At 32.1% G+C, this 18,912-nt stretch overlaps 2 protein-coding genes across 2 annotated transcripts in view; both read left to right on the top strand.

Moving 5' to 3' along the window:
• Nucleotides 1–18,535, top strand: part of CNBD1 (cyclic nucleotide binding domain containing 1) — a 438,365-nt gene extending 419,830 nt beyond the window's left edge. The window contains 3 exon segments of the mRNA XM_024126961.1: nucleotides 15,333–15,442; nucleotides 17,020–17,170; nucleotides 18,513–18,535. Of these exon segments, the coding sequence (XP_023982729.1) occupies nucleotides 15,333–15,442; nucleotides 17,020–17,170; nucleotides 18,513–18,535 (284 nt within the window).
• On the top strand, nucleotides 3,096–4,036 carry LOC102981534 (syntaxin-17-like). Its single transcript, XM_055091257.1, is given in 2 exon segments — nucleotides 3,096–3,611; nucleotides 3,613–4,036. Coding segments are annotated over 2 exon segments (873 nt in total). The 5' UTR covers nucleotides 3,096–3,123; the 3' UTR covers nucleotides 3,998–4,036.
• Nucleotides 18,536–18,912: the final 377 nt, after the last annotated feature.

Below are 18,912 nucleotides of genomic sequence, written 5' to 3'. Positions count from 1 at the left end.
ATGTCTGTGTTACACTGAAATAGGTGATAAGGGTAATGTGTATGAATCTGCATAATTTATTTGATGTCCTTTCAGGTTTTTATGTTTTTTTTTTCTTTTTGAGTAGTAGTTCCACTACTCAAAATGATCTGAATAAAATTTAAAATGATCTGAATAAAATTTAAAAAAATATGTCTACTAGCTTGAAACTTCCTTAGAATAATGACACCTTCTAAGTCAAGTTCAAGTTTCATATGATGTGAACAAAAAATTTTGATTGCTCCTTGCTTTTTACATATGTGGCACTGTGTAGATGTTATTTTAACTCCTAAAGACATAAATGAAATATTTTGAATTAGAATTTAACTAACATTTAACTCTCTTATATTTGCTTTACTTTTCATTTTTTGCCTTGTCAAGTCAACTGTATTTCAGACTTTTTTAAAAACTTAAGTGTTTGTTCAAGAAAGGAGGTCCAAGCTAATCATTTAATTAAATTTAACTGGTTAGTTTTGTTTCTCCAGTTGCATTTTTAGATAGAAGGATGAGTCTTCAAACTTAGAAAAAATATATATTTTCAATATGTCTAGAAATTTGACTAAAATATTTCTGATACTATTTTCAGTTGTCTGTGTAAACACATCTATGTAATCATAATTTTGGAGTTTCAACAGAGAAAAATATTTTGTCAAAAGTTAAAATTACATGCCATCTACCTTAGGTCAATGATTGATTAACAAGATCTCAATTGAGACATTTTTGGTCATAGGAGATTTTGGTGTGTGTGTGTGTGTGTGTGTGCATATTACTCAGGGTATATTTTGATGGAGAAGTAATAAAAAAAACTTTTAGTAACTCAGAGGCTAAATCTTAACAACACTATATTTTTATTGTGTAAGAAACACAAACCATGAGACCTACACAATTTTTAAGTACTTTATTGTTAATTATAAGTATAATGTTGTACAACAGATCTCTAGAACTTCCTTGTAGGTGATGAGTAGCTTTTTATTGCTGCTTTCAAAACTCTCTCTTTCCCTATGACTTTTAACAGTTTTATTATAATGTGTTTTTGTGTAGGTCTTCTTAGATTTATTCTGGTTGGAGTAAATTGAGCTTCTTGAATTTGTATGTTCACTTTTTCTCAAATTTGAAAAGTTTTTAGCCATTATTTCTTCAAATAGTTCTCTGCTGCTTTTTCTTCTCCTCTGGGATTCCTATAGTGTATATGTTATTCTATCTGATGATGTCCCACAAGTCTGTTAAGCTCTGTTCATTTTTTTTTTTCTTCTTCTTTTTATTCTTGCTCCTAAGTCTCAGTAATTTCAAAAGTCCTGTCTTCAAGTTTGCTGATTCTTTCTTTCTTCTGTCTAGTCAAGAGCTGTTAAGGCCCTGTAGTGAATTTTTCAATTCAGTTATTTTATTCTTCAATTCTAGAATTTCTATTTAGTTATTCTTCATAGTTTCTATCCCTGTTGATATTCTCATTTTGTTCATACATCATTTTCCAGATTTCTGTTAGTTATCTGTCTGTGCTCTCTTTTAATTTATTAAAAACCTTTATGATGGCTATTTTAAATGCTTTGTCTGCTAATTCATATTTCTGCATTTCTTTAGGATCATTTTCTTGGGATTTAATTTGTTCCTTTGAATATCCCATATCTCCCTTCTTTTTGTATGTCTTGTTATCTTCTGCTGGAACTTTGGAATTTGAAAAATCAACTATTTCTCCCAGTCTTTGTGGCATGGTTCTACACAGGGAGGAACTTCTTCAGTCAGCCCAGCTGGATATTCTAGAGATTTTTCAAGCCTTTTCTGGGGATGTGTTCTGCCTAGGCTTGTGTGTCTAATCTTGTTGAAGAGGTTTGCCAAGTTCTAATCAGGAGTGCCACATAGTGTCTATATATGGTACTGTAGATTCTGGTACACACTGAAAAATTTTTGTTCTCAGTGGACCTCAACCTGGCACCCTATTCCTGTTAGTGCTTAGATTCAGACAATAAATCAGGCAACCCACTGAAAAGCCAGAACTTTGTGTGCATCCACCACTCTTCTCTTTCTCCTGAGGAAGAGGCCATCAGGCCGTCTGGACTTTGTTTGCTGTACCATGTGTGTTCTGAAGAAGCAGCATGCTACCCAGCTCTTATTTATTCTCAGAGGCCACCAGGCATCTAGGGTATGCTGAGTTCTGTCAATTATCTCAGAGAGACAAGGCAGAACCCAATCCCTCAGGCAGTTTCCCTGAAAGGTCAGAATTTTGTATGTACAGTCCAGCCTTCTCTTTCCCTTCCTAGGGAGAAATCAGGAGCTGGGAGTTTTCTCCTGATTCTATGGAGCTGTACTTGTGGGGAGAGACTATGGCACGAGGGTGCCATGAATTTTTTTACCAGCTTTGATGTGGCTGGTTTTGTGCTCACCTGGAGTACAAGAGTCTCTTATTTAGTTTCTGGATTTCTCACAAGTGGAATTGGTCCATGGATTGTTGTAGAATCAGTGTCTCTGTGGGAGAAAGGAGAGTCTCAGTCTTCCTATTATACCATATTGCTCAAAAGCAATTTATTTTTATTCTGTAATTATGGTATACCTCTACCAGAGACCACATTATGAATCAGTTGTTCTAAAATTATTTTAGAAAATATTTTATTTAATGTAATGATGAAAATAATATATAAACAATGTGTACATTTATTGTATACAGATGATTACAAAGCATAAATTACTTATAATTTTACTCTTAAAACATTGATTGTTACAGACATCAACCTTTTCCTATATTTTTCCAAGTTTTTAATTCAGAAGCAAATGGCTTTTGAATATTTTTAACTAAAGTTGAATACTATAGAGTTAATGGAACTCATTTCCACTGGCCGTTATAACATTAGCATATTCCATGTCAGTAACAGTTTTTAAAAGTTATGAATTTTAGTGGAAGCATAATATATCCAATGGATTATCATACCTTATTTAAACATTTCCCTATTGATTGTCATTTAAGTTGCATAAAATGTCTTACACAGGCGATAGGGCCCCTCGGGGGTGTAAGGCCCTGGCCCACGTCATGGGCCGGGTGCCAGCCCCGCGCACGGGAGGGGCTCCCCGCAGGAAGCAGGACATCAGGTTTTTCTACATGAGTGGAGAAGGTAGATGTTGCAAGTAGAACAGATACAACATTTTTTTAGGATGTCTGAAGATGAAGAAAAAGTGAAATTACGCCATCTTGAACCAGCTATTCAGAAATTTACTAAGATAGTAATCCCAACAGACATGGAGAGGTTAAGAAAGCACCAGATAAATATTGAGAAGTATCAGAGGTGCAGAATCTGGGACAAGTTGCATGAAGAGCATATCAACGCAGGACGTACAGTTCAGCAACTCCGCTCCAATATCCGAGAAATGGAGAAGCTTTGTTTGAAAGTCCAAAAGGATGACCTTGGACTTCTGAAGAGAATGATAGATCCTGTTAAAGAAGAAGCATCAGCAGCAACAGCAGAATTTCTTCAACTCCATCTGGAATCTGTAGAAGAACTTAAGAAACAATTTAATGATGAAGAAACTTTATTACAGCCTTCTTTGACCAGATCCATGACTGTTGGTGGTAATGTACTAAGTCTTATTCTTGATCATAGTATAGTAAGAAGCGGACTTAATTGAACTTAGCCAACTGGTCACTGATTTCTCTCTCCTAGTGAATTCTCAGCAGGAGAAGATAGACAGCTTTGAAGACCACGTCAACAGTGCTGCTGTGAATGTTGAAGAGGGAACCAAAAACTTGGGGAAGGCTGCAAAATACAAGCTGGCAGCTCTGCCTGTGGCAGGTGCACTCATCGGAGGAGTGGTGGGGGGTCCGACTGGCCTCCTTGCAGGCTTCAAAGTGGCAGGAATTGCAGCTGCACTTGGTGGTGGGGTGTTGGGCTTCACAGGTGGAAAATTGTTACAAAGAAAGAAACAGAAAATGATGGAGAAGCTCACTTCCAGCTGTCCAAATCTTCCCAGCCAAACTGACAAAAAATGCAGTTAAAAACCAAACTTCAGTATTACTGGCACCAACATGTCTATCCTTTGCTGCTATTGGACACTCAGTCAGCTTTTGGAACATGATTATATCAAAATAGTGGTTATTGATGCTCAAGTGGGATTGAACTGTGATAAGTGGATATATTTTGTTGTTTGCTGGGATGTTAATGGGGATGTTAGAGATTGAGGAGCCTGGACTGAGGGTGTACAGTGTTTGTCAGGTAAAGTTTAAGGACTGCCAGGGAACAGATTTTTTACCTGGAAATGTGAAAACCCAACCATAACTTTGATAAGGACTTGTGATGTGTGAACATGTTGGGTTACGGAAGGATAGTTTTCAGAATAGTTTCTTCCATGACCCTGACTTGGAGACTCCAAGGCTAAGCATATTGTAATATGCTTCTTTATCTCCTAAATATAGATTTTTTAGGCATTTTAGCAGAGAAAAGAATGGAAGTTCAGCAGCTTTTCGTATCAAATAGGGAGATCGGGACCTAGCAAGGTGCATGAGTAAACTGCATAACGGAGTCCATTTGGTGAGCCCTATTGCAATTTGGTCTAAGAAAATTTTCAAGTGAAGGAAACAAATAGTGTAAGGAAATAGAAAGGCCCAACTTCTCTTTCAGATATCTTAATTTATGACCCTGGCTTCTTCTCTGAACTCCTTTTTTCTGCCTCTCTGTAAATAAAGAACACAGAGTCTCAAGTGGTAGACTTATAAAGCCAAAAAAAAAAAAAAAGAAAGTCTTACACACAGCGTTTTGAATACTTATATACTTAAATACTTACCTGATTATTTCCTTAAGAAAAATTCTTAGAATTAGATACATTTCATCAATGTGTCTAAAAGATTACATCATTTTTGACACATACTGTAAATTTATTTCTTATAAAAGCTCTAACAACTTTTTCATTTCATTCCATTTAGACTGTTAGCTTATAAAAGAGCCCAGTGTGTAGGAGAATAGTGTATAGTATATAATGGAAGAAGTATCATACATCAGTGGGGAAAGGCTAGTAATTTTTTAAATAAAAAGTGTTATTAGAAAAACAGATTTGTTAACTTATTATGTAGAATATATTAATCAGACACTACCAATTCTAAAATTCAAATATGGCATAGGATAAAAGTTAAGTTTTGAGTATGTTGAATATATCTGACAAAATTAAAAAGGAAATTCTGAAAAAAAAAGTGTTAGAAAATAATCTGTACACATGGGAGAAAACTTTAGTCAGCTATTTAACCTGACGTCATGTGATAAAAATTATTTAAGATGGATTAATTATTAAGTTAAAGATAGAGATAACAATAAGAAGAAACTATAGGTATGCAATTTATATTGAGTTGTCTAACATGTGAAAGTAATGAGATTAACAGGAAATAAATAGTTTCAGAAAAATCAACAAATACTATTATAAAAGAGGATTAATATAAAGATTTCAAAAATCTAATTATCATACATTAATATTCCATTAAAAAAATGAAAATAGGATTCATCACATCTTTTTAAAGTTGTTTTGAAAAATATTAAAATAATAAAAAATAACTTCACACATTTTTCTTGTCAGAATAGTGTGTACAAAAATGAAGCTGGATCACCAGTAGGTGTACTGAAATGTACTTTTGCATAAAAATCTTATAGAGTGATTGAACTAATTTGAGTATAAATAACCAGTGTTCTGAAGGTATGTAATAAAATAAATTTCTTTACTCAACCATTTACCTACACTGTCCAAATTACATTAAGATATACCAAGTGGAATATTACCTTGAATCAAAATTAATTATTGTGAAATTAATTAGGTAAATCAGTATTTCAAATAATGAATAAATTTAATTATAATCTGTACTATGTACAAATGATAAATGCATCATAATATTCATGTACTTTGTTGGCCAGTCCATTTAGTATGTGATTATTCATCTCTAAAATAATATTGCTTAAGTAATTGAACTGAAATCAATGTAGATGTTTAGGTAGTGTCAGAATGAAGTCACTAATCAGTGTATCCTTATTAAATGGACAATTACCATGGTTAACTATAATTTATGGCTAAAATATATGATTGTCAAGTGAAAACAAAGAAACATTTTCTACACAAATATGAAAATAATTTTCTTCTATTAATTTATTGCTATTTATAAAGATTATCTCTTTGGTCTTCTAAAGAACCCTGTGAGATAAGGTCAATTTGCCATTTCAGTGGAAAATAGAATTTGATTCTGAAAGTCAAGGTAAACACACACACACACACACACACACACACACACACACATATATATATATATATATATATATATATACATCTTTTTCCTAGCATCATGGTGCTAGGTAAAAGAAAGAATGATATCAGTGAATCAGAAATATTTTTGGAAGATGATAGTCTTACATTTCTTATGTTATTTGAAATGTTTTCTTTTAAATGTTTCTGTTTACTTAGCATATATATATAGTCAATCATTGGTAATGTCATCTAAATTCTTCTTTGGTGATCAACCCCTACTGCATAGAAAGAAATCCTCTGTAGATCTGGCACCTAACCCAAATTTGCTCACTACTACTTTTGTGGAATAAAAATCCTAAGTATGGCAGTTATGAAGCTTGATTTATTCTGACTCTGGCACCATAAATGTAATTGACTTTGGGTTAAATGTCAATCCTTTCTTCAAAACTTTCTCTTTTACTACACCAACAAGAATCAATTTCCATTTCTTAAGTCAACAATTCATAATTTATATAAGAAACAAAAACTACGCAAAATAATGGGACACATCACTTAAAATATCAACAGAATTTTAAATGTCCAGAAATGAACTAAGAGAAAAATACAAACCCTTTATAAGACAAACTATATAATTTGGGGGTATGGTATTAAAAAGACTGGGGAAATAGAAACTAGACTGGAATATGATAAACATATATTTCTACCTAAATTAATATATGAATTGAATAGAATGGAAATGAAAATGTTGTCAGAATACTCTATGGGACTTGAAAAGAAAATGGTAGGTATCAGTTGGGCTTCTGGCAGTAAATAGACAGCATATTAGATGGGAATGATGAAAGAGAGTCTAAGGAATGGACTACCTTCAAAAGTGAGGGTAAAAAAAAAAAAAAAAAAAAAGTGAGGGTAAGATTTTGGGAAACTAATGAAAGATGGTGAAGCATTCAGGACTTCCAATAGTAGGAAATCATTACAAAGTCTAACTCTGAAGGGGAAAGGGGAGGGAGGAATTATCAGGATCTGACTACACATTGTATCTACAGGTTTTTCCTTAGCAATTGGGGTCTTTGGTACAGGTGTTCAGCCTCTGCTACACAGTAGTCCATCAAAATGGCAGATGGGGGAAATAACTACCTCAAATTCTCTCATTTATTATCTCCTTCCTTTGCCTCTCATTGGCCAAATTTAACAGAAAGCCAACAGAGGAGAGAAAGTTAGAAAGGGCTGAATGGAACAAACATAAATATTCAGCATCATAATTTTGTCTGGAAGAGCAAACATTTAATATGTTCCAAGAAAATCTGGTAAAATTTCAGTGCGAAAAGTTATCTCACAGTTATCAAAACATATTCTAATAGTAAAATAATTTAAAAAGTGGATTGCAATAAAATAAGTTCAGAAAAACCTTCATAACTTTATATCAATTTATACATGAAATCAAGGACATTTCAAATCAATGAGGATAAGTTAGAATTTTCAACAATTGTTTTTGGGACTTCTATCCATTTGAGATGAAAATTCTTAGCTCATACATTATTCAAATTGTAAATTATAGGAAATATTTAAATGCAAATTCCTATAAATCTACTGAAACAGTATATAATCATTTTATTAGTAATAATCTTCTCAGTCCAGATATTATGAAGAAACTCTTGACAGATTTGACCACAAACAAAATCATAAAAATTACGTGGTAAATTGTAAACAAGTAAAATCATTCTTAGGAAACCAGAAGTAAATATTTGCAATGTATATAATGATGAAGATTAAAGAACCATAATATATAAAGAGTTACTACAGATAAAAAAGACAAAAATGTCACAATTGAAAATGGACTGTATGTATGAATGAAAATTCATAAAAGTATGCAAGTGGTAGATACATAAATGAACTTTAATCCTCAGTAAATATTAAAGGCATGCCAATTAAAACAATAATTAGATTTCATTTTCTGATTTAGCAAAATTTATCAGAATTTATTATTACATGTTTTATAAGGAATTTAATTTATAGAAAACTGTGCACTTATCTGCAGATGTCCAGGAAGGAAATTTATTGTAGCATATTTTTATTTTATTTTATTTATTTATTTATTTATTTATTTTTTGTGGTACACAGGCCTCTCACTGTTGTGGCCTCTCCCGTTGAGGAGCACAGGCTCCAGATACGCAGGCTCAGTAACCATGGCTCATGGGCCCAGCCGCTCTGCAGCATGTGGGATCTTCCCGGACCGGGGCATGAACCCGTGTCCCCTGCATCAGCAGGCGGATTCTCAACCACTGCACCACCAGGGAAGCCCCTGTAGCATATTTTTAAATAGCAAGACTTGGAACAGTTTAAAACCTCAACTTTAGAAAAATGTTGACCTAAATTATGATACCTCCATACTATGGAGTCTTTCAAAAATACTGACATTTATTTATACATACTAAAATGTAAAGGTGACTAGGAAGTACTGATAAGTGTAAAAGAGGAAAAATTAAAATAGAAGCTCTTGCCACAGAAAAATATTAATGGTATGATGCATTTATTTAAATTATGTGTGTTAAGCTGATGAAATAATCTTAATATACAGCAGGATAGAATGCAGTGTAAAACTATTGTGATAAAAATAGAGAAAGAATTATAATCATTGTAGTTTGGTTGCACAACTTTCTCAGGAACTGAGACACCAAGTAGATTAACAACTGTAAACTGAACATTACAATTTTAAAAAGTCAAACTTTTATATATACGAAGAACTACACATCAACAGAACTTTTTCCCCAGCATGTAAAAAATAAGGAATAATTACAAAAATACATTGTATATAATGATCACACAGAGTCAAGTGTAAAACAAAACAAAACAAGAAAACTTAAAACTGATTTAAAATAATAGAAAAATACAGTCCCAAATGTTGGAAATGAAATAAATACATGTTGCTGTACCTCAATGTTTAAAAAAGGAAATTAAGAAATAACTCTCAACCAAATCATAGTAAAATCACTATATTTCAGAATGTATGAGGTATAATTAGGCCAGTAGAGAGAAGAAATGTGTAGTGTTACATACATTTATTAGAAAACAAGAAAAAAGAATTTAAAAAAATAATGAAATAAAGACAGAGATCAATGAACTAAGAAGCAATATTTACACAGAAACAAGTTATTTGTGAAATAAAATGCTGTTTAGAAAAAATCATTTTGGAAAAAGCATTATAAGCACATGAAATATAATAAAGACACAATAAAGATTGCAGAAGTATGTGTCGTAAACAAGTCTATTCTAACTTATTGAAAAACTAGATGGAAAGAATACATTTCTAGAAAATATAAAATGTCAAATGAAAGAGAAATATGAATTAGAAAACTAGAAAGTACCAAAAGGAATTGCTGTAATAATCATAAAAAAAACAAAAACACACTCTGTCAGTTGATCTAATGAATTTTCCCAAACTTACAAGAAAAATTTCTATTTTACACCAGTCCTTCCATAAATTACCTTTGTATTATTTAGTATGTCATATATAAGCATTTTACATTCTGGTAATTCTAGTGTTTGAGGTATTTGGAGTTCTGTATTTATAGTTTTGAGTTTATGCTGACTCTTGCTCATGGTGCTTTCATTCCTTTAGTGATTTTTTATTAAGAGCCCAGATATGGTTGGAATATCTGGAAAGCCTGAGGGTCAAAATTTATTATGAAAGCAGCAAACTTGTATACAGAATTTACTTTGTGGTAGACACAGTTAAATACATTTCTTATATTTACTAAAGTAATCATCAAGCATGATGGAAATGAAATTCAGTATTACAAATTAGTGCTCCAAATTCAAATAAAAAGAGAAAACTGAATGTATGATTCTGAAAACAGCAGGCTCACTAAAGCCTACGTAACGAGAGTAGTAATATTAACCTTAATCTGTATAGCAGATCTTTGAACATCTTGCAAAATACCATGAAAAGACAAAGTATATGTAAAGAAGAAATAGAGAAATATGGAATTCCATGAAATATTGTATATACACAACCCCTACACCTATATACCCATATCCATATATTCATACCTCTAGTTTTGAATATCTGTGCTCATAAATATGTCTATAGAGAATCTATCTATCTATCTATCTATCTATCTATCTATCTATCTATCCATCTATCTATTGGTATCATCTACTGAGAGAGAATGGAAAAGTAAAGAGAATTCAAAGTTGGACACTAACACCAGTTTAATTAAATAAGTCTAAGATTTAATCCAATTTTTTAAGGGAGGGGAATTGATGTTTAATACCAGAAAAATACCAGTTTGTCCATTTTTTGGGAAAATGGAAGAGACATTTTTTAGGGAGGAAAAAAACTGACTCTTTCTGTACAGTACATAAAGGATAGTCTGAGGGTATCCTCAGCACTAAGAAAAGGAAGTTCTTATGAGAAGAGCAGAAAAGTGTGTCAAGAACAGGAGAGATTAATTAAATCTGTTGACTACTGAAGATAAAGGGTAGTTAAGGACTATTGGTACATTGCCTGAAGAGGTGACTGTTTTAATTTTTAAATTTTGATTCAAATAAATTAATATTTAAATTCATGGCCGTTTGAAATGTGACCTTAATTATAATGCAAAAAAACCCCCATGTAATGCTAAATTTTAATAATAAAATTTTAGGATATAGCATTAGTTTTTTAGTTTAATATTTAATTAATTTAATATTTTTGTTTGGATTGATTATAGTTTTTCTGAAAGCACTGGTTAATTTTGGTAATCAAATTGATTAATTCTGTCTCTTGCTTTTTTATAAATATAATTTTTATATTTCCTAATTCTGATGTTGCTATAAATGTGTATATATCATGTGTACATAAATACAGAAAAATATCTATAGTAATGTAAGTATATGTATAGTTATGTTTATAACAGTATGGTGACTATAATTAATGGTGCTGGTTTGCTAATATATTTGGTAATACAAATTTTATTAAGGGCTCATTTTTCCTAAAATAGTATCTTCATATCTGTTAGACTTCTTTGAAGCCTGGATAAGCATTAATTTATCCAGAAAGAATTTTTTCCCAGGCATTTAGAGTTGTAAATCAACAAAATAATTTTAAAATAAATCTTTGATGCCTTGCTGGTGGTGTAGATTATAGCCCCAATATCATGAGCTATGGTTAGGAATTTTCAGAGAGACTTTCTCTTCTCTTTTTCCATTCCTTTTAGCATCACAAGTAAGAGAGGAAAATATCTTCAGGAACTCTCTTTGTAAGGTGGGATTTTTCAAGTTCACTCCCCAAGAATATTGTTCTTGAAGGTTTTATGAAGGAGGATGTCCACATCTGATCTCTCAGACAGACTTTGCCACTGGCTCTAGGGCTTTCTTACCTCTGTGACTGCACTTTTATTTCTGGCTTTTGAAGTTTCTTTTGTTTGTTTGTTTTTGTTTTTGTTTTGCCTTTTACCACCTCATATATTTAAAAATATTTCATGCAGAATTTTTAGTTCTGCAGCTTGGTTCAATAAAAACCTAAGCTACCATATTCTGAGCTTCTTCTCATGCTCAGTTAAACTTTTGAGGAAATTGCAATTTAATATTGACACCTTGCACTTGTTCATCAAATATTTATTGAATGGCTACTTTGCAAATACATGAGTGAAAGAAAGATAACAATAAAAATCCTTGTCTTGATGGAACTTGCATCCTAGTGGCTAGAGGATGTAATACACAGTAAACACAAGAAATAAATCAGTAAATTAGATAGTATGTTAGATGATAACAAAACCATGAGGAAAAAAAAGCAGAGTGGGGTAAGGGAGCTGGAAAGAGCAGGTTAAACTGTAGGATAAATTAGCAGAGTCATGAGAGGGTGAGATTTGAATGAAGATTTGAATCTAGTGAGAGAGTTGAGGTAAGGGTATGGCTTTCTTGGCTATCAAGCTGGGCATCAAATCTCCATAATCCCTTCTGCCCTGACTTGTAAAAGTCTCTAAGCCCCAGTATTTGTCCTATCTTGGAGTGTCGGATGGAGAAAAGGGGATAATGGGGGAAGAAGGGGAAGGAGAGAGGGGTGGAGGGAATTTAACACCAAATCTGGACCTTCTTCATCTGCCCTAATTTTCAATAAGTAACAAGTCATACTCTGTTATTTTCTGTGAAATTCTGTAAATGTATTATATTCGTAAATTCTTTTCTTGGAATAGTTTCTGAGGTGTGTTCAAAATTTAAATTTCTTCCACCCATATTTCTCTGGATTTCCTCTATCAATAATTAGTACAACTTTTTTCCAAATGTCATGTTTGTGTGATTAGAGAAATGCTCACTTATTTTTAATTTCTTATGCAAAGTGGCAGGTAGTTAATATGCATGACAGTATTTTACATATAGTACTCATACTTTAGAAGAATGACTTATTTTTTTTTTTTTTTTTTTTTGCAGTACGCGGGCCTCTCACTGCTGTGGCCTCTCCCGTTGCAGAGCACAGGCTCCGGACGCGCAGGCTCAGCGGCCATGGCTCACCGGCCTAGCCGCTCCACCGCATGTGGGATCTTCCCGGATTGGGGCACGAACCCGTGTCGCCTGAATCGACAGGCGGACTCTCAAACACTGCGCCACCAGGGAAGCCCATGAATGACTTATCTTAATGTGCCATGAATTCAGAAGGTGTAGTATAAATGGAAATTAGATAATTAATCAGTGTTCAATTTTTCTGATACGCATTTCTATTCAGGATTTGCTTCCATTTAGCCATAAATGCTATTTATCTTCATATAAATATACATTTTAAAATAATAAATAAGTAGTGTTTAATATTGGTTAAAGTTTCTTTAGTATGGACCCTTATAGAAATACTCAGTAAATGCAAGGTCCTTTCTAACCAAGATCTTTCTTAACACTTTAGGAAAGCAAAAAATATATTCATAAGGAAAACATGTTCAAAAATGTTTCACCAAATTGACATTAAAATTCAAAAATAGCATTCATTAGCACTATTTTTTTTTATATTGTTCTTTTTCTAGTACTCTAGTTTTACAAGGAGAACTGGTGTCCGTTAAGCTAATGCATGTTCTGCTTGAAGCTGCATCAGTCTTGCTGATACTCAGACACACTTCTGCTCCAAACTGTGTTTTGGTCTGTTAAGGCTAATGGACTTGAGTTTATCTTAATTAAGAAGATGTCCTTTAACAATCTTTCTAATCACTAGTTTCCATTTAAACTGAGACCTTAACTATCCCAGTGCTGATGCTAATAGCCAGTTGGGAATTATCCTTCTTATCATGACTTCTTCTAACTGATCTGAAAATTGGAATAAAATAGTTTTATTAGACTTGTGACTATTTCCTGGCACATGAAAAACAACAGGAAGGAAAAGAACAATACATGGTATTCACTTTCTATGAATTCTTCTGGTTTTCTTCTCTTTCTAATTTACTTTTAAGATAAAGTCAAGTTTGTTCTTTTCATAAAGGTCTAATGCTTTCAGGTTTTAGAATATGAGTTTGAGTTTTGATGAGGCTCTTTAAAACCTTATTTAAACTTTTTTTTATTTTGGTAAAAGTCACATAATATAAAACACACCATTTTAACCATATTTAATTGTACAGTTTAGTGACAGTAAGTACATTCACATTGTTGTGCAACTCTCACCATCATTCATCTCCCAAATTTTCCACCTTCTTAAACTGAAACTCTGTTTTTAAATATAAATCAACTTTATTTCCTGAATATTACCTTTAAATAATAATGAATAAAATGTCATTTATATAGTCCATGACTAAATATTTTCATTTCAAATTGTGTTATAATCCTTTGGGTCTTTCTATGTTGTTCATAGCTTTCTATGTAACACAAGAGGAAAGGGTATGGAGATGACAACATTTATCTTGACATCACTGGCATAAGTTCTTTGTAATGGCAAACAGGTTCAGAGACTGAATGAATAAAATTAAGAAACACAAGAGAAAGGTGTTACAGGCATTGGTATGATTCTTTGTCTAGTCAAAAAAGTAATATTTAAAATTTCTTAAGTGTGATGAGACTTTTTTTAATGTCATTAAATTCAGCCTGCTTACCTAGATGAAAACGGTTTTGCTGTATTGTCTTCATTAAGATAAATATTTTCTATGATTAGTACAGAGACCATAGACAATTACTGAAGCAGCCAATGTCCCCTATAAAGAGTGAGACTGCCTCATAGATTTTGCTGCAGTGATTCAGCTTTTCCATTGTTGCCTTGCCTTTAATACAAATTCCCATGATCTTTATTCACTTTGATATTATGTATGCTTCTCTATTATCTATGTAAGGCTTGACTTTCAAGAAAAGATTTACAGTAGTGCAGCTCTAAAAGTTAAAAATAATGGGTTTCTTTACTATCTAAGCACATGCTTCTTGTACCTGTAACAATTGCCAGGAGACTCTATACCTTCCTTTATGTCCTGCTGATTGACTAAAAGAAGTAAAACAGCCTCTACTATCATATAACATCTTGGCAAAACACTACTCTTTACTTTTAAGAGTAGGATCTATGAAAAAATTCTCATGTCTATACAATTTACACATAATTCTACAGCTATATTATACTTTGATATTTGAAGATAACTTTATAATATTATTGTTTGGCTGTAAGAAACAAAATATAAGACAGTAGAAGAGTTACCATAAATTTTTATTTAAGCAAAATAAATGACTGGTGACAATTAAATAACGTTTTATTTATTTTTTTATTATACACTTTGAGCTCTGAAGATCCAAATGTTAAATATTCAGAGATGTTTTGAACCAGTTGTTAAACCATTGGCAGTTTCAAACTAGCCATGGTAGAAATATCTACACCATGAAAATCAGCAAATGCTATGGCTTGGGGCTTGCTCCATACTCATCTTCGTCTCCTCCACCATACAGTTTACTAGCACACCATTGATTTTACTGCCAAATTCTTGTCAATATTTACTTCTATATTAGTTGCTGATATAAATATCAGATGTAAATTTTTATCATATACAGAGGACTGCCTATAAACTGTCATTCATTAAGAAATTTACTCAATAGTTGTTGAATTAAATGTCAACTTTTATTGTCATAATATCTAAAATAGTTTCTTAGAAAAATGTGTGAAACGATGAATTGTCTCTTGTTTTCAGTGATAGTGGAAAGTGGAAATATAATCTCTTTGGTGGCTTATATTAATTCTGGATATTGTAAGATTTACAGAAGTATTGTAGGACTTTTAAAACCACAATCAAGAAAAGTGGTAAGTTTTAAACTTATTTATTCTTTTTAATCAATTAGCCTATCTTAATGAATAGGAGATATTGAACATGTTTTCTTGTGTTTATTGGTAATTTATTACTTGTATTCTTTTGTGAAATAGCTGTTCAATTTTTGACTAATTTTTGTTGCATTTATTTTCTTTTTACTGAGTTGTAAGATGCAGGAATGTAAAATAAGTTGTAAGATACATTGAATTGTAAGACTTAGGAACAACCTAGAAACACATTAAAAGATGCTTGACATCATTATTTATCAGAGAAAGGCAAATTAAAACTACAACAAAGTACTTCTATAAGCATATCAGATGGTTAATATACACTTAATATATGACCCTGAAATTCCACTCTATATATTTACTCAAGAGAAATAAAATATATGCTTACAAAAAGACTTACATGAATCTTCATAAGCCAGAAACTGTTAGTAATCCAAATATCCATTGACAGTTGAATGGATAGAAAAATTGTGGTATATTCATTCATTGGAATGTCATGCCTCAATAAAAAGAATTTATGATACATACAAGAATATGGATGAATCTCAAAGCATTAGCTTGGGCAAAAAGGTAAAACTCAGAACAATGCATTCTGTATGATTGCAGTTTTATGAAATTCTAGAATAGGCAAAACACTAATACATAGTGACAGAAAAGTTAGAACTAATCCATTTTGGCTGGTTAGGCAGTCTTCAATGTAATTCAATTTAATATGCAAACTTCATTGAATTTTGCTGTACTAGTCATATACAGTGTAAAGATTTGCCATTTATATAAGTGGCATATCAATTAGTTAGTTATTGGCTTTTCACCCCAGCGTACTTAGTAAAGGCTTTCACCTCTTCTGAGTTCTGTCACTGTCCTACCCTGAGGGCTACATTCTATTTTTTTTTTTTTTTAATCTTACTGCTCAGCAGCTCATCCTGTTTTAATACTGTTGGGCTCTCCCTGAAAAGATAATTTGGAGTTTCAATTTTTTCTCCAGAACTATGCATATTGAAACTACTGTCAGTTCTTTTCCACAAAATTCCTTATTTGGACTTAAATTGCTAGTTCCCTGAGTCAAACGCACTTTCCATTTTTCTTTTTTTATTTATACAAAAAAGTTAAGGTAGAATCTCATCTTTTGCAGTTAATCATCTCATCAGTTCCATTCCTGGCACTCTCTGCTTATTTTCATTATTCTCTGTTAGTTCAACAACTGTGCCTTGCAGCTGGAACTGAGGTAACAAATGGTGGTTCACAAAGCATACTAAATTATGCTTACAAAACAGTATCCTAGGACCTTAAAAAATGGAATGAGTTCAAGATTTCATAAACATCTTGGTGTATTAACACATTTAATTTCTAGATCACTAAACTACAGTGTCTTCAACTGTCTTAGATATGCTGAAGTTCTCATCAATCTATTATTTTTCTAATATAATTTAAATACATGTATAAATAAATGTTCTCTGATTTGCATGAAACTGCTAATTTATTTTAAATACCATATACCAAAATTATTTATCCATTATATGAAAGTGGTTTCATTAAACATCAGTTATCTATATCTCTTAAAGAAAATAATATGAAAACTTGTGTATATGGGTAAACTTAAGGAGAAGGAGTCTTTTGGTGAGATTAGTGTTCTTCTTCAAGTTCCTTTTACATACACAATAGTTACTGGAAAAGACGTTGAGATGGCAATTATTGAAAATAAGGACCTACTTGGTAAATACATAAATGTCTTTTATTTCAAATGTTATACCATTTTATTTGATGAGTTTTGGGCAGGAGTAGACATATTTTGCAGACAAATTGGGACACTCAAGTATGGGTGTATGTATGTTATTTACAGATACAGCATATCTATAGATAACCCCCTTTATAACTTCATAGTCTATCTGACTTAATTGTGCTTTTAGAATATATTAGCAATATTTTAAAAGACTGATTTTAAATTACTAAAATCTCTCTGCCAATTCCCAAGTTACCATTAATAGCAACATTTTCTCATTTTCTGGAATATATATATATATATATATATATATATATATATATATATTTTTTTTTTATCATTGCTTAAGTGTTTCTGGTTCAGGTCAAATGTGTACTATCTTTCAATAGATCAAGTGTATATGAAGATGCATGGATTGCAGTATTTAAACTTTTATATGAAATTTTATTTTATTTAAAAAAATTATGGAGTAGAGTTGATTTACAATGTTGTCTTAGTTTCAGGTGTACAGCAAAGTGAATCAGTTATACATATACATATATCCACTCTTGTTTTTTTCTTAGATATTTTTCCCATATAGGCCATTACAGAGTGTTGAGTAGAGTTCCTTGTGCTATACAGCAGGTTCTTATTAGTTATCTATTTTATATATAGTAGTGTGTATATGTCAAACCCAATCTGCCATTTGATCTGCCTCCCCACCTTAACCCCTGGTAACCATAAGTTTGTTTTCAACATACATGACCATACTTCTGTTTTGTAAATAAGTTTATTTGTATCCTTTTTTTTTTAGATTCCACATATAGGCACTATCATATGATATTTGTCTTTCTCTGTGTGACTTACTTCATTCAGTATGACAATCTCTAGGTCCATCCATGTTGCTACAAATGGCATTATTTTGTTCTTTTTTATGGCTGAGCAATATTCCATTGTATATATGTACCACATCTTCCTTATCCATTCCTCTGTTGTTGGACATTTAGGTTGCTTCCATATCCTGGCTATTGTACATAGAGCTGCAATGAACATTGTAGTGCATGTATGTTTTTGAATTATGGTTTTCTCTGGATATATGCCCAGGAGTGGGATTGCTGAGTGCTAAGGTAGTTCTATTTTTAGTTTTTTAAGACCCTCCATACAGTTCTCCATAGTGGCTGTACCAATTTACATTCCCACCAACAGTGTAGGAGGGGTCCCTTTCCTCTGCACCCTCTCCAGTGTTTACCGTTTGTAGATTTTTGGATGATGGCCATTCTGACCAGTATGAGCTGATACCTCATTGTAGTTTTGATTTGCATTTCTCTAATAATAAATGATGTTGAAATTTTACAGCTCTAGTGATATTAGAAGAATAATTGTGCAGTCACCTGTGATTGACCCTCCAAACATTATATTCAAATAGGATATGCAATTGAATATGAAATATAAATGGTTAAAAGATCTAGAAACGTATAGAAATTAACATGGGTGAGAGATTTGCTTTAAATAAGCTCAATTAGAAAATTTTCCATATTACTTGTATATGATTTGACTGAATTCTCTTTTCTGAATTTCAAGGTTTGTTTTAATTTTAATGTCTCAGAGCATATGTATGCTCTACCTTCTTAACTTTGATTTTGTTTAACTTCAAATTCATGTATCCATTTTTAATAGGTATACATTTGAAATAGCATTGATTAATATTCTTTCCTTCTGTGAAATTCAAATACCAAACCCCTCAAGGTGCATATCA

This window comes from Physeter macrocephalus, chromosome 15, assembly GCF_002837175.3.
Source record: "Physeter macrocephalus isolate SW-GA chromosome 15, ASM283717v5, whole genome shotgun sequence".
In the NCBI taxonomy this organism is placed as follows: Eukaryota; Metazoa; Chordata; class Mammalia; order Artiodactyla; family Physeteridae; genus Physeter; species Physeter macrocephalus.
This window is presented reverse-complemented; position numbering and strand designations above follow the sequence as displayed.